Source organism: Sarcophilus harrisii, chromosome 2 (genome assembly GCF_902635505.1).
Source record: "Sarcophilus harrisii chromosome 2, mSarHar1.11, whole genome shotgun sequence".
Classification (NCBI taxonomy): domain Eukaryota; kingdom Metazoa; phylum Chordata; class Mammalia; order Dasyuromorphia; family Dasyuridae; genus Sarcophilus; species Sarcophilus harrisii.
This window is the reverse complement of record NC_045427.1, coordinates 256662045-256677421: the sequence shown is the minus strand read 5'-3', so window position 1 is coordinate 256677421 and position 15377 is coordinate 256662045. Positions and strand designations below refer to the sequence as shown.

General features: G+C 31.8%; 1 protein-coding gene across 4 annotated transcripts in view; it reads right to left on the bottom strand.

Moving 5' to 3' along the window:
- The window catches only part of C2H15orf41 (chromosome 2 C15orf41 homolog), a 272031-nt gene that overhangs the window by 188645 nt on the left and 68009 nt on the right, over positions 1-15377 (bottom strand). For all 4 annotated transcript variants that reach the window (XM_023500272.2, XM_031952051.1, XM_031952050.1 and 1 more), the window contains one exon: positions 2690-2750. In XM_023500272.2, the coding sequence (XP_023356040.1) occupies positions 2690-2750 (61 nt within the window). The remainder of the gene's footprint in view (positions 1-2689; positions 2751-15377) is intronic.

Here is a 15377-nt window from a genome sequence, read left to right as displayed (position 1 = left end):
ATTCTCTTTCTGGAGAGATGTTGTTTTTGTCTTGTCCAGATACTTGGAATTTTTAGAAACCAGTGAAAAAAGATTCATCTGAAATCTCATGATTTTAAAAACAACATCACAATGTTTTCCTGAAACAAGACTTTTTATCTAAAGGTAAGATGGTAAACCCTGCTCATATATTATCACAATGAATTTTTCTTGACAGGTTTTCAAGTCCAATATTCATCCAAAAATTTTTATCTTGATTTAGTAACTAGACAAAAAGGCTGGCTTCATTTGTACATACAGTTTTTTCAAATATGTATGTACTTGGATGCCCTTAAATTCCCCAAGTAGAAAGAAATGCTTTCCACGGAGCTGCTTATTTCCAGTAACCCACATCAGAGCTGACACATGAAAAATGGTGAAATTACTGGAGGTAGTCCAGCCTGAATAAGGACTACCTTATTAGTTCAGGTACTTGCATCTCCCTAATTTTCATATTAATCATGTGTCCATCTTTCTCTGAAATAGGGCCATCATGCTTCATGTCAGAATTTAGCATGTAAGTAAAATTCATAGTGCTTCAAATCTCACTTGAAAATATTTGTATGGAAAGAACAGAATGACTGATTTTATTATTCTTAACAAAGTGAAATTTTAAAAATTCTTATTTTTAGCATTACTGTTAGATAACCAATGTAAAGACATTTCTAAAAACAACAGCCACAAATATCCCCTACCCCTCAAATCAACAATAATACAGTAGTCTTATTATTTAAAAGAGCTGTTCCACACTATAATGCACCTACGTTATATATTTCTCATCAATTTTTACAGTTTCCACTGATTAAATATATATTGACTCATAAAGTATTACCATTGCATCAATCGTCAGCAGATGCAGGAGTCTGTCATTTAAATATTAACTATCGCATAAAAATGGCAGCTTGGTTGTTTGGAAGCAGTAATCTGGTACCAGTTATTGCCACATTTCCCTAATGCATTAGCAAAACTCACAGTTAGCATTATCCTCTTCTGCACCAGTGTGCAGCCATAGCCACAAATTGTTTAAATAATGCTACTTCCTTTTCTTTGGTGAAATTTTACTATGAAATTGACTGTAAAGCCTTTCAGAAGCATCACAAAGGTTCATTGGTGTGGATGAAAGAGTAACACATTGGTATGATTAACATTTTTGCATCATACTATAAAAATGGAGGAGATCAAGGAAGCGGGCTGGTTCAAAAAAATTTTAAATGGAATGCTAAAATTTCATTGTACAAAATGCATATGTCATTTATGCCATCATTTCCAAACAGCCATATTAATTTGGGAAGCCTTATATGTTATTACTCCCAGAATTAACCTTGCTATCTTTATACTCATCAAAACACCAAAGATTCCAAGCTATTCAATGAAATAATATTCCTTGACTCAAAAGTACTTCAACTTAGAGTACATTAAAAATAAGAAGAGAAATACACTCTGCTTTCAAGAAAAAGAAAAGTGTGTAAAACAAAATACCAATTTTGCTAGAAGAGAGGGAAGAAATCTATCATCTGGTTTAACTCTACTATGAGAGTGTGTAGACATTTCCTAGACTATTAAAATCTTCTAGTAACTGATAGGTAATTGCTCATTTGCTGACTGCGGCAGTGTACATCAGACAGAAGCTGTGAGAGAAGCCATCCTTCCTGGCTAATATAACATGTAGAACTTGCTGCTACTGTAACACTAATGTTAACGGTACCAAGTCATCTTTAATGCAAACACACATTTTCTGCCTTACTTCTATGTTTTCCATTATAATGCAACACAAAACAGTGTACATTTCATTTTATCCCTATGAGGGCTGCATAAGCAGTTCCAAGTCAGGCTAAATATTGTATTGCTCTTATTATGGTAGATAAATATTTTAAAGTTTAAGAGCTAAATATTTTATTTTTTTCAGTATGCTCTATGCAACTATTAGGAATATATATATATATATATATATATATCTTTCTCATTCAAGAGAAGTCTTTGGAGGTTCCTTTTTAAACACAAATTACTGTTTATTTCCCCAAACAGTTAACAGTTAAGAGTTAATACCAACCAAAAAAAAATCAATAAATCATCTTCTGCTTGGCATTAATAATAAGGATATTCTGCTTTTTCAAGCAAAGAAAATGGGACAATAATTGGTATTGTATCTTTTTTCTAATGAGAATAAGAATCAAGCAAATGCTATATCTTTAACATTAAATGTCTAAGTCCTTTCACTATTTTTATAACTTCAAGTAAGTCTTTACAAAATCTCTCTAGTTAACATAAGTATACATTAAAAAATTAGTACAATGTATGCTAAGAGTACACATCTTTAGACATTTTCAAAATTTCAGCCAAAACAAAAAATTTTGAGTATCTTAAAAAACACACACACATTTGCCTTGAAGGAAGGAGACTAATTACATTAAATGGTTTATTAATAAATGAACTTCTTTGTCCAATTATTTTAAGGACTAAGAGACTAGGGAATAATTTTAAATGTCTAATATGCCTTGAAACCTTTTTTTTTTTTTTTTTAAGGTTAATTACATTTCCAAGTAAAGTTACTCTAGATTTGTCCCTTAGGTTTTAAACAGGTTTGAAAAAAAAAAAAAAAAAAAATATATATATATATATATATATATATATATATATATATATATATATATATAAAATAAAATCAGATTACCTCATTGGCCAGCTCCAAAAGCACAGGGGCTGTTCCATCTTTCACCACTCCACTCAGGTACCTAGACAAGAGAAAACCAGATGGTTTTCAACTGACAAGAAAAGGCCAGTGTAGACATGTTAGCATCCCCTGTGTATATGCTTCTCCTGGGCAAATGCCAGACTGAAACCTAGTTAAAGAATGCTAATATAATAGAGAAGGTTGGGGATAACAAATACAAAAAAAACAACTTATCTTAAATCATCAGTAACTAACTCTCTGGAGGTGGGTTGAGCAAATATACCAGTCTCCCTGAAGCTCTTTGTAAAACAATAACAACAAAAAATTATAAAGCAAACAAACCAATTGAACTCATTTGGAAGAACACAATCTCTTAGTAGAAACTTTCTAAAGATTCCGAAGAGCTTTATCACATGTTAAGATGAGCTCCCTTATAAAACACAATAAATGGTTTGAAGTAGACTAAAGCCTTTAAATGTGATGCCACTGTGTATTCTATAAACAAGTTAAACAAATAACAGCAGCTTATTTCTTAAGAAATATGCTTAAAATGCATCTCACTAAAGCTAGCCAGTGTTCTCAAAGGGAATAAGGGAATAAGTTAGTTCTTACAGTCTGAGATGCAGCATCTTCACTAGGGAGCCAGTTATTCACAATTTTTCATTAGCTTTTTTCAAACATTACTTTCTAACTTATTAAGACATACTGTTCAAACAAATGTTTACTAATTAGCTATCTCTGAAATAGGTAACTTAGCTGATCTCATGACTAACTTTTTTTTTTCCTCTTCAGATTGGGTCTTCCTAAATAATTTCTTCATCTACAGCTTCCTTAACTATAAAATATGGATAATAATGGCACATACCTAACAAGCTTGTTGTGAGAATCAAGATAATATTTGTAAAGTCCTTAGCCAAATGCCTATACAAAATAGGTGCTTAATAAAAGTTTATTCCTTCTGTTCATCAGTTGGAATTATTATAGACATTTTATATAAGTAGATAACAGAGGAGATAATTTCTCAGGAACCTTCTAATTTTATGATTTCATTAAGAAAAGGAAAAAATGGAAAAATATTTCTCATTAAATATAAAGGTTGGAAATATTTGTCTTATATTTATATAAAATTATAGTTAGCTGATTTCATGGCTAACATCTTTTTTTTTTCCTCTTCAGATTGGGTCTTCCTAAGTAAGTTCTTCAACTACAACTTCCTTAACTGTAAAATGTGGATAATAATTATTCATACCTAACAAGATTGTTGTGAGAATCAAGATAATATTTGTAAAGTCCTTAGCAAAGTGACTAGCACATAAAATAGGTGCTTAATAAAAGTTTATTCCTTCTGTCCATTGGTTGGGATTATTGTAGACAAGTAGGTATCATTGTAAGTAGACACTATAGTTAATTTCTCAGGTTTCTTTTAATTTTGCCATTTTATGATTTCATTAAGAAAAGGGAAAATATTTCTGGTCAAATATAGAGGTTGGAAACATTTATCTTATAGTGTTCGAGTCTGAGTTAAAGCCATTGTTTTCAATTTGTTAGGTGCTAAATGACAAACCATGAATAATTTTGCAATTAGGAAATATTACACAAAAATTATACTTATAAACGTGTTTTAGCTGTGAAATGGAAGCAAGTGGTTAACATAGTAAAGGGGAGAGATTATAAAGAATTTAATGTTAACTTAAATTTAGCTTTAAGGAATCCTTCCCAATTATCACTAATGCTAAGCTTTTTCCTTTGAGATTATCTCCGATTTATTCTGTATATATTTTGTTTGTGCATAGTTCTCTGCTTGTAGTCTTTTCCATAGCACCCTGATAATAGACTTGGATTGCAAGCTGCGTGAGGGTAGATATTGTTTTTGTCTTTATTTCTGCTCCCAGCATTTAGTATACATAAATGCTTGTTGGATTGTGGAGTTATCTTTGACATAATTTAAAGAAACTAGGCTCCTAACAGGAGGAAAAGTACATATTAAAGTATCAGAGGTGATATAAAAAAATTTTTAATGCCTCTTATTGGGCATGCAGCAAAAGAAAAGGACAGGGATTTTCAAAAAAATGTGAAATGACTTAATGGACTTTAGATGTGTCAATATACACAACTCAGATCAACCATTTTGATTAAACTGAAAGAACAGCTCAAGTAAATTATTTAATTTAGACAAGTAACTATGACTGAACTGATGTTTCAATACAGTGAGGTGAAGTCTAAGTTTGAAAAGTTTCTTCTGAATGATTATAGCATCACTCTGGAACTCAAAGATGAGACAGAATAGAATGGTGGGTCTGCCCACAAAGGTCATGCCATTCTTTATGAATGATCATTTACCTCCCACCCCCTCTCCTTGGTTCTGGCTGCCTTACTACCCTTCAGAGAAAGCTTTCATAGTAGCCTGTGGCCTGAATTCATCTAAAAGATACACCTATTGTCTGGGAAAATAGGAATTTCTGGCATTAAAAATATGTGCATTTATTGCAAGTAATAACAAAAGCCATCTCTTGTTGCACACCACCCCTCATTATCCCCATAAAGAAAATCCTAGGCATTTGTCTACCTAATCCTACTCCTAGTTCTGTTTACATTATAATTTTTTGTGGGATTTTTATAAATGTATTTTACTAGACTGTAAATGCCTTAAGGGCAAAGATTACAAAATGTATCTTTGCAACTTTCTAGTGCCTTGCGTATACTGAGTGCTTTCTAAAAACTTGTTGAATTGAGACTGAATTAAATATAGCTATTGTAACATCTAATTAACTGAATGTGATTATTCTGAGATTGCTAAAATAAATTCCACCAAGTAGTAGAATAGTTAAGAGCACAGGTTTTGGAATTAGAGGGCTTGGATCCAAATCCCATCATTACCATTTACTAATGCAATCAAGGACAAGTCACAAACTTTTTATATCTGAGCTGAGAAATTGACCTCCATATAATCTATAAATTACTATTGACTGACTTCTTATTACATGGCTCAATAAAATATCATGGTTATGTAGACTCAAGCAAATATTATAAATTTGATTCTTAATCCTCTAACTCGAGATTTCAGTTTTATTAAAATCAGGATATATCCAGTAATGAGGAATCCTCTGGCACCATCTAATTTAGCTGTATTCACATATACATTTTTTTTTGCAAATGCCATGTTACTTCCTTTCTCTTTCACATTTCAATTCAATCCATCCAACAAATGTTTGACATGTTTGGCATAGCAATGAAAGGGAGAGGTCCAGAAACAAAAAAGTATAACAATTCCTAGATCATATCCAAATATGGACAAGGAAGCTTGTTTTTTCTCTCTCCCATCTATCCACACAAACATATATACACACAGAATAACACATTAAAATATGAGTAGAAAGGGTCAAATATAGCAGTAAAGATTTGGGATAGATTTTAAAATTTGTCTACAGGTTATTACTCTAGTTTTCTTAAAAATTATATGCTTCTTACTATTAAACAACAAAAAAACCCTAAAAATTAAGAAAGCTAAATAGCATAGTCTACAGTTTTCTCATCTAATAAAGTCCAATAAAATTCTGTTATGTGTAGAACTTGGTTTCAGTATCTGAATTTAAGAAGGAAAAATGACAAATAGCTCTGATATATTAATGATCCTTTAATTGTTTTCTGAGAAAGAATGAATACCTTTATCATCAGTGTTTGTTTACCCATACTCCTAATTGGACACAGAAAGAAAAGAATAGATTGGTCACATTTTCCAAAATCTTAACAAAAGCTAGAGGCTAAGAATACCAGTCCCACTTTTCATGGTGCCATTTTTATGGATCTACAGAAAATTAAAACAATTGAATTTTGTGGTCTTGTCTAAGATATAAAGGTGATGATAATGACGATGACAATAACAATGATACCTGTTTACATTCAAGGCACTGTGCCAAACACTTCATAATTATTATCTCGAATTTCTAATAACCTTGAGAGGTAGATGTTATGATTACTTCTGTTTTATAAATGGGGAAATTGGGACAGCAGTTAATTAACTATTTACAGTCAATCAGCTAAGAAATTTTTGAGGCCAGATTTGAACTAAGGTGTTTCCGATCGGCCTAGCTACCTACAAGCTATGTAGAAAAAGTAAATGTTCCCATGTTTGGATGATTATAGTTAATCAGTCAACAAATATTTATTAATTAATTTGTTAATATTTATTCTGTTGTATTAAGCATTAGGTTAAATGCTTGGTTCCAGTCCCTTGATTTGTGAAGGAAAAATGACAATTGTTATGATGGTGCTTTAGCTGTATTCTGAAAAGGAATGGATTACTTTTATCAGAGTTTGTTTGTCCATACTCTTAAAAAAAAGTCATCTCAAAGAGTTTACATTCTAATATAAGAGACAAATAAATAAATATGTATATACAAGATACATATAGGAAGCTAGAACATTGTGCTTTTTAAAGCATATTAAAATGTACTCACATTTGACCCTCACAGACCCATGAAAAAGGAAAGGGAGGCTTTATGCTTCTTATAAATATAAGAAGACTGAAGCTCAAACCTAGTATGTGCAGTCAAATTAGAAGCAAGATTTTTCTGACTCCAAATAGAGCCTTAGTCACAAAACAATAAACAGGGTGCTCATACACTTATACATATACACACAAACAAAAGGTATGACATCATAAAAACCTTTAAAAACTTGCTAGGTATAAATATTTTTTATCTGAATTATGTGTGTGGTTAGGAAGGAAGGTATTTAAATTTGAAACCAAATCTACAATACCTACGTACTGTGGGTACAATTTAAAATAGTTGTTGGTCATATATAAGTCTCCTTAGTAATGGAGTGGCAAGTATTATTAAACTGTGCACAACTACACATATATGTCCAAAGAGACAAAGAATGAGGAAAAAGGATGCATATGTAAAGAATATCTAGTGCACACCTTTTTGTGCATCTTTTGGCAAAAAACTGAAAACAAAGTGGGTGCTAGTCAACTAAGGAATTGCTAAAAAAAAAAAAAATTGGCAAATGAACATGAGATATTATTATGATAACAAATAAAGAAAATGAGACACAGAAAGAGCTGAGTGTACAAAGTGATATAGAATTAAATGGAAAAAAAAAGAAAATAACTTTGACAGACTTAAAAACTCTGTTTAATGAAATAATCACTCTAAAAGACTCTTGGAAAACAGCTGATGATTAGAGGTAATGAATGAGACATGCACTATTTGGCCTAAACCAATGTGTGAATTTCTTTTGCCTGACTATACTTGTTACAAGGGAGTATGAAATGATATGATAATGGTACGAAAAGGTTGAAGATAATATTAGTGATGTAAAAATAAATAAGCATCAGTAAAAGTTTTAAAAGATTCACACAGAGTATGGAGCCAAAACAGCATAATACAAACTAGGATCCACTGAACTCTCCTAACATTCCCATTTAAACAACTTTGAAATCATGCCTCAAATCATATTTTGGAGCAGCAGGGTCAACAAAATCTCAGAGGGAGATGCTTTATTCACCCGAAGAAAATATAGGTCATCTTCAGGAAAGGTCTGTAACACTGGGGTCAGCACAGGCCTGGAATGTGGCATGACTACTAATATTGCGCCTTTGAGGCAATCACAGCAAAAACAGCAGCAGCTTGGGAGTCAAGAGATTCAGGAGAATCTCTTGTACCATGTACCTGATTACAATTCCTGGGTCAATAGGAATACTAGTACATGTGGCTATAGGGGATCAAGGAAAATTCCGGGGTAAAGAACAGAATAGAGAGTAGTAATCACAACAAAGCACAGAAAACTTGAAGAACCCCTAGAACTAACTCTGAAAAAAAAATTAGCATTATAAAAGCCTAAAATTTAGTACAATGGCCCTTGGTGATCAGTCAACTTTAATATAAAGTTCAAAGTGAAGAAACAGGCCGAGAAAGTGAGCAAGCAACAACAACAAAAACAGGAATTTGAACATAAAAAGCTACTATGTTGGCAGAGGAAACCAATATATAAATTTGGAAGACAACAATGTAAAAACATCCACAAGCAAAGTCTTAAAGAAAAATGCCAACTGAATCAGGGTCAGCAAGAATTCCTAAAGCGTTAAAGAAAGAGATGAGTAGTATTAAAAAAAAAAAAAAAAACTGGGGAAAGAAATCAGAGTTATGCATGAAAATTATTAAAAGAGAATTAATAACTTGGTAAAAATAGTCACCAAAAATACTGAAGAACATAACACTTAAAATTTTTTTAAAAATCAGAAAAAAATAACAAAACCCACCCAGAATTAGCCTACCGGTAAAAGAGGCACAAAACTTCTCAGGAAAAAAGAATACTTTAAAAAGCAGAATTCGTCAAACGGAAAAAGAGATACAAATATGTATTAAATAAAAGAATTTCTTAAACATTAGAATGGAGCAAGTGGAAGCTAATGACTTCATGAAATTTAAAAAACAACAGAATCAAAAGAATGAAAAAAAATAGGGAATGTGAAATAGCTCATTGAAAAAACTAAATATCCGGGAAAATGATCAAGGAGTGACAATTTAGGAATTACTGGACTATCTGAAAACAATGACTTAAAAAATAAAAAAACCTAGATATCACATCAAATAAGTATTAAGGAAAATTAGCCTTATCTCTTAGATCCTAAGGGTAAAATAGATACTGAATCCAACAATTACTTCCTGGAAAAGATCTCAAAATAGAAACTCTCAGAATCACTGTAGCCAAATTCCAGACTTCTACTTCAAGAAGAAAAAATTGTAAGCAGCCAGAATGTATTCAAATAAAATGGAGCCAAAGAGATCATAAAGAAGGGAAAGGGACCTGTATGTGCATGAATGTTTGTGGCAGCCCTTTTTGTAGTGGCTAGAAACTGGAAACTGAGTGGATGCCCATCAGTTGGAAAATGGCTGAATAAATTGTGGTATATGAATATTATGGAATATTATTGTTCTGTTAGAAATGACCAATAGGATGATTTCAGAAAGGCCTGGAGAGACTTACATGAACTGATCCTGAGTGAAACGACCAGGACCAAGAGATCATTATATACTTCAACAACAATACAAGATGATGACCAGTTCTGATGGACCTGGCCATCCTCAGCAAGGAGATCAACCAAATCATTTCCAATGGAGCAGTAATAAACTGAACCAGCTATGCCCAGCGAAAGAATTCTGAGAGATGACTAAAAACCATTACATTGAATTCCCAATCCCTATATTTTTGTCCACCTGCATTTTTGATTTCCTTCACATGCTAATTGTACAATATTTCAGAGTCTGATTCTATTTGTACAGCAAAATAACGGTTTGGTCATGTAAAAAATAAATAAATAAATAAATAAAAAATAAAACTTCAAAAAAAAAAAACAAATAAAATGGAGCCAGAACCACATAAGACTTGGTAACTTCCACTCCAGAAAAGCAGAGTTTTGAACATAATATTCTGTAAGGCAAAGGTGCTAGGACTACAATCGAATAACTCACCCAGCAAAACTGAGTGTACTCCTTCAGGGGAAAAATAGATATTTAATGCAATAAAGAACCTCTGAGAATTCCTGATGAAAACAGCAGAGCTGAAAAGAAAATTTGCGAAACATGAGAATCAAGAGAATTATAAAAAAGTAAACATGAAAGAGTAATCTTAAGAAACTCTATAAATTTAAACTGTGTGCATTCTAATATGTGAAGATGACGCATATAACTCCTAGAAAACTTTTGTCATTATCAGAGCAATAAAGAGTATACATAAGCAAATATTTTGAATGTGAATTGATTATGACAATCTCAAATATATATGTATATATAATTATAAAAGCCTGTATTATATTCTAATATATGAGATAAATAAACAAATATGTATATACAAGCTACATATAGGCCAGTTAGAACATTATGCTTTTTAAAGCATATTAAAATGTAGGGTAAGAAATAGGAATGTGCTAGGGAAAAGGAAAGGGAGAGATAAAATAGAGAAAATTTTCTCACATAAAAGAGGCATGCAAGGAATAGTTTTTATAATGGAGGTAATGGGAAAAAGTAGAAGACAATGCTTGAAACTTACTCTCATCAGAATAGATTCAAAGAGAGAAGAATACACACACACATACAGAGAGAGAGAGAGAAAGTCAGAGAGAGAGAGAGAGAGAGAGAGAGAGAGAGAGAGTTGGGTATAGACATCTATTTTTACCTAACAAGGAAAAATATGAAGGAAAAGTGATAAAGAGATATAGGGGAAGGGAGAAAGATAATAAAAGGGAGAGTAGATAAAGGGAGACAGTGATCAGAAGCAAAGTACACTTTTAAGGAGGAGTGGAATAAAAACAGTGAGAGAAAGAGAAAGAAGAAAATAGGATGAAGGGAAAAATACAGTTAATAATCATAACTGTGAATGTAAATGGAATAAGTTAAACCATAAAACAGAAATAGATTAAAAATAGATTAAAAACACCTCCATTATAAAAACTATTCTTGTTGTGTATAAGAGACATATATAAAACAGAAAGACATATATATAATAAAGGTCTAGAGCAAGATCCATTGTTTTAGCTGAAGTTAAAAAAAAAAAAAGGCAAGGGTGGTAATCATGATCTTAGACAAAATAAATGCAAAAATAGACCCAATTTTAAAAAAAGAGAGAATCAAGGAAAATACATTTTGCTAAAAGGTACCACAGACAATGAAATAATATCAAAATATTTTACAGTATGTTTGTCTGATAAAGACCGTATTTCACAAATAAAGAAGGTACTCGATAAAATATATAAAATTTAAAACCATTTCCCAATTGATAAATAGTTAAGGGATATGAACAGGAAATTTTCAAATAAAGAGATTAAAACAGCCTAAGACATATGAAAAAATCCTCTAAATGACTATTGATTAGAGAAAGGCAAATTAAAACTGCCTCATACCTATCAGAAATGACAAGTGCTGGAGCAGATGGGGGAAAATAGACGCATTAAAAAATTGGTGGTGAAGTGGTAAACTGGTCTAATCATTCTAGAGAACAATCTGGAATTATTCCCAAAGAGTTATAAAACTCTGCATACTCTTTTTTTTTTTTTAATTATAGCTTTTTATTTACAAGTTATATGCATGGGTAATTTTACAGCATTGACAATTGCCAAACATTTTGTTCCAATTTTTCCCCTCCTTCCCCCCATCCCTTCCTCCCGAAGACTAATACATGTTAAGTATATTAAAGTATAAATTAAATACAATATAAGCATACATGTCCTAACAGTTATTTTGCTGCACAAAAAGAATCGAAGTCTGAAATAGTGTACTATTAGCCTGTGAAGGAAATCAAAAATGCAGGCGGACAAAACTAGAAGGATTGGGAATTCTATGTAATGGTTCATAGTCATCTCCCAGAGTTCTTTCACTGGGTGTAACTGGTACAGTTCATTACTGCTCTATTGGAACTGATTTGGTTCATCTCATTGTTGAAGAGGGCCACGTCCATCAGAATTAATCATCATATAGTATTGTTGAAATATATAATGATCTTCTGGTGCTGCTCATTTCACTCAGCATCAGTTCGTGTAAGTCTCTCCAGGCCTTTCTGAAATCCTCCTGCTAGTCATTTCTTACCGAACAATAATATTCCATAATATTCATATACCACAATTTATTCAGCCATTCTCTAATTGATGGGCATCCACTCAGTTTCCAGTTTCTGGCCACTACAAAGAGACTTGTCACAAACATTTGTGCACATACAGGTCCTTTTCCCTTCTTTAAGATTTCTTTGGGATACAACCCCAGTAGAAACACTGCTGGATCAAAGGGTACTGTGCATACTCTTTGATCCAGCAATACCACCACTAGCGATACCAATACTGGACTCTAAAGAAAGCAGAGAAAAAAGGAAAAAGACCCATATTACATAAAAATAGTTTATAGATCTTTTTTTGTGGTCCAAAAAATGGCTATTAAGAGGATGCTCATCAATTTGGAATTGCTGTACCAGTTGTGGCAGACTGTGATAAGAGTACTATTGTAGTATAAAAAAATGACAAGGTGGTGCTTTTAGAAAAACATAGCAAGATGCATATGAATTGATGGAATAAGAAGAAGGGGGAGATGATTGTGCACGTAACAGCAATGTTGTAATGATGATCAACTGTGAAAGACTTGGCTAGTCTAATCAATACAATGATCCAAGACAATTCCAAAGGAATCATGATGACAAAATGCTATCCATCTGCAGAGAATTGATGAACTCTGAGTGCAAATTAAAGCATAATTTTCTCACTTTTTTTTGCTTTATTTTGCAATCTGGTCAATATGGGAATATGTTTTGCAGGATTTCACATGTATAATTGATATCATATTGCTTATCTTCTCAGTAGGTGATGAAGGGGGTATGAGGGAGAGAATCTGGAACTCAAAATTAAAAAAAAGGAATGCTAAAAATAAATAAATAAAAATTTTTAAAATTCACATAAAAGAGCAGAAGGAAATTCAGAAGGAGACATATACATGCAGAGCAGTTTGATATTATTGTGTTTAATTTACCACATACTTTTTAAAAATGCAAACTACAATAAATGGACTTTTCCTTAAAATAGTCAGTAGCATCTATTTAAAACCGTCAGTAAGCATCATATATAATGGGGATAAACTGGAACCATTCCCAGTAAGATCAAGAGTGAAACAAAGTTGCCTACTATCATCATTACTATTCAATATTGTATTAGAAATGCTAGCTTTGGCAATAAGAGATGAGAAAGAGATTAAAGGAATTAGATTAGGTAATGAGGAAACCAAATTATCACTCTTTGCAGATGTTATGATGGTATACTTACAGAATCTCAGAGATTAGAAATTATTAGAAATAATCCACAACTTTAGCAAAGCTGCAGGATAGAAAATAAATCCACATAAATCATCAGCATTTTTATACATCACTGACAAAATCCAACAGCAACAGATACAAAGAGAAATTCTATTTAAAATAATTGCTGATAGTATAAAATATTTGGGAATCTATCTGTCAAGGGAAAGTCAGGAACTATATGAGCAAAACTACAAACACTTTCTACATAAATAAAGTCAGATCTAAACAACTGGGAAAATATTAAGTGCTCTTGGATGGGGTGAGTGAATATAATAAAGATGACAATACTACCTAAACAAATCTATTTATTTAGTGCTATATCAATCAAACTCCCAAGAAATTATTTTACTGATCTAGAAAAAAATAATAATAAAATTCATCTGGAAGAACAAAAGGTCAAGAATTTCAAGGGAATTAATGAAAAAAATGCAAATGAAGGTGGCCTAAAGTAGTGGTCATCAAAACCATTTGATACTAATAAATTGAGCAGTTGATCAGTGAAATGGGTTAAGTTTATAGAACAAAATAGTCAATGACTATAGTAATCTAGTGTTTGACAAACCCAAAGCTTTTGGGATAAGAATTCACTATTTTACAAAAACTGCTAGAAAAATTGGTAACTAGCATAGCAGAAACTAGGCATGGTCCTACACTCAATACCATATACCAAGATAAGGTCAAAATGGGTACATGATTTAGACATAAAGAATGAGATTGTAAATAAATTAGAAGAAGATAGAATGGTTTACCTCTCAGACCTGTGGAGGAGGAAGGAATTTATAACCAAAGAAGAACTAGAGATCATTATTAATCACAAAATAAAAAAATTTGCTTATATCAAATTAAAAAGCTTTTGTAGAAACAAAACTAATGCAGATAAGATTAGAAGAGAAGCAATAAACTGGGAAAACATTTTTACATTCAAAGGCTCTGATAAAGGCCTCATTTCCAAAATATATAGAGAATTGACTTTAATTTATAAGAAATCAAGCCATTCTCCAATTGATAAATGGTCAAAGGATATGAACAGACAATTTTCAGATGAAGAAATTGAAACTATTTCTAGTCATATGAAAAGGTGCTCCAAATCACTATTGATCAGAAAAATGCAAATTAAGAGAGAGGACTATGGGAAATGAGTGTGGACCACAACATAGCATTTTTGCTCTTTCTGCTATTGTTTGCTTGCATTTTTATTTTCCTTCTCAGGTTTGTTTTCTTTCTTTCTAGATCCATTTTTTCCTGTGCAGCAAGATAACTGTATAAATATGTGTATATATATTGGATTTAACATATATTTTAACATATTTAACATGTATTGGACTACCTGCCATCTAGAGGAGGGAGTGGGAGAAAGAGGGAAAAATTTGGAACAGAAGGTTTGGCAAAGGTCAATATTGAAAAATTACCCATGCATATGTTTTGATAATAAAAAGTTTTAATGAATGAATAAATAAAAATAAATGCTTGTAGAATAAAATAAAAATGCAAATTGCCCATAAGAGAAGTTCATAATTTCTTACATAACTTATTTTTATGCTATTTGTATATTCAAATGTTCAAGTTTATTGATGTCCATAGTCAAAATAATTAATTTTTTAAAAAGTTCCCATAATGCGTCATGGAATCATACAAAGAGAACCATAGTCTAACATGAAAGCATCTGAGAATCAACTGCTCACCCCTAAAAATAAAAAAAAGCCCACATTTCTCACATTTTATGGGATAATCTAGGAATTATAGTACAGTGGTGGGGAGAAGAAGTCTTTAAGGATATGCTAAACCTTTTGAGAATGCATCAAGAATCAAACCAGAATGAAAACCTTTCAACAATATACTCTGGGCAGTCAAT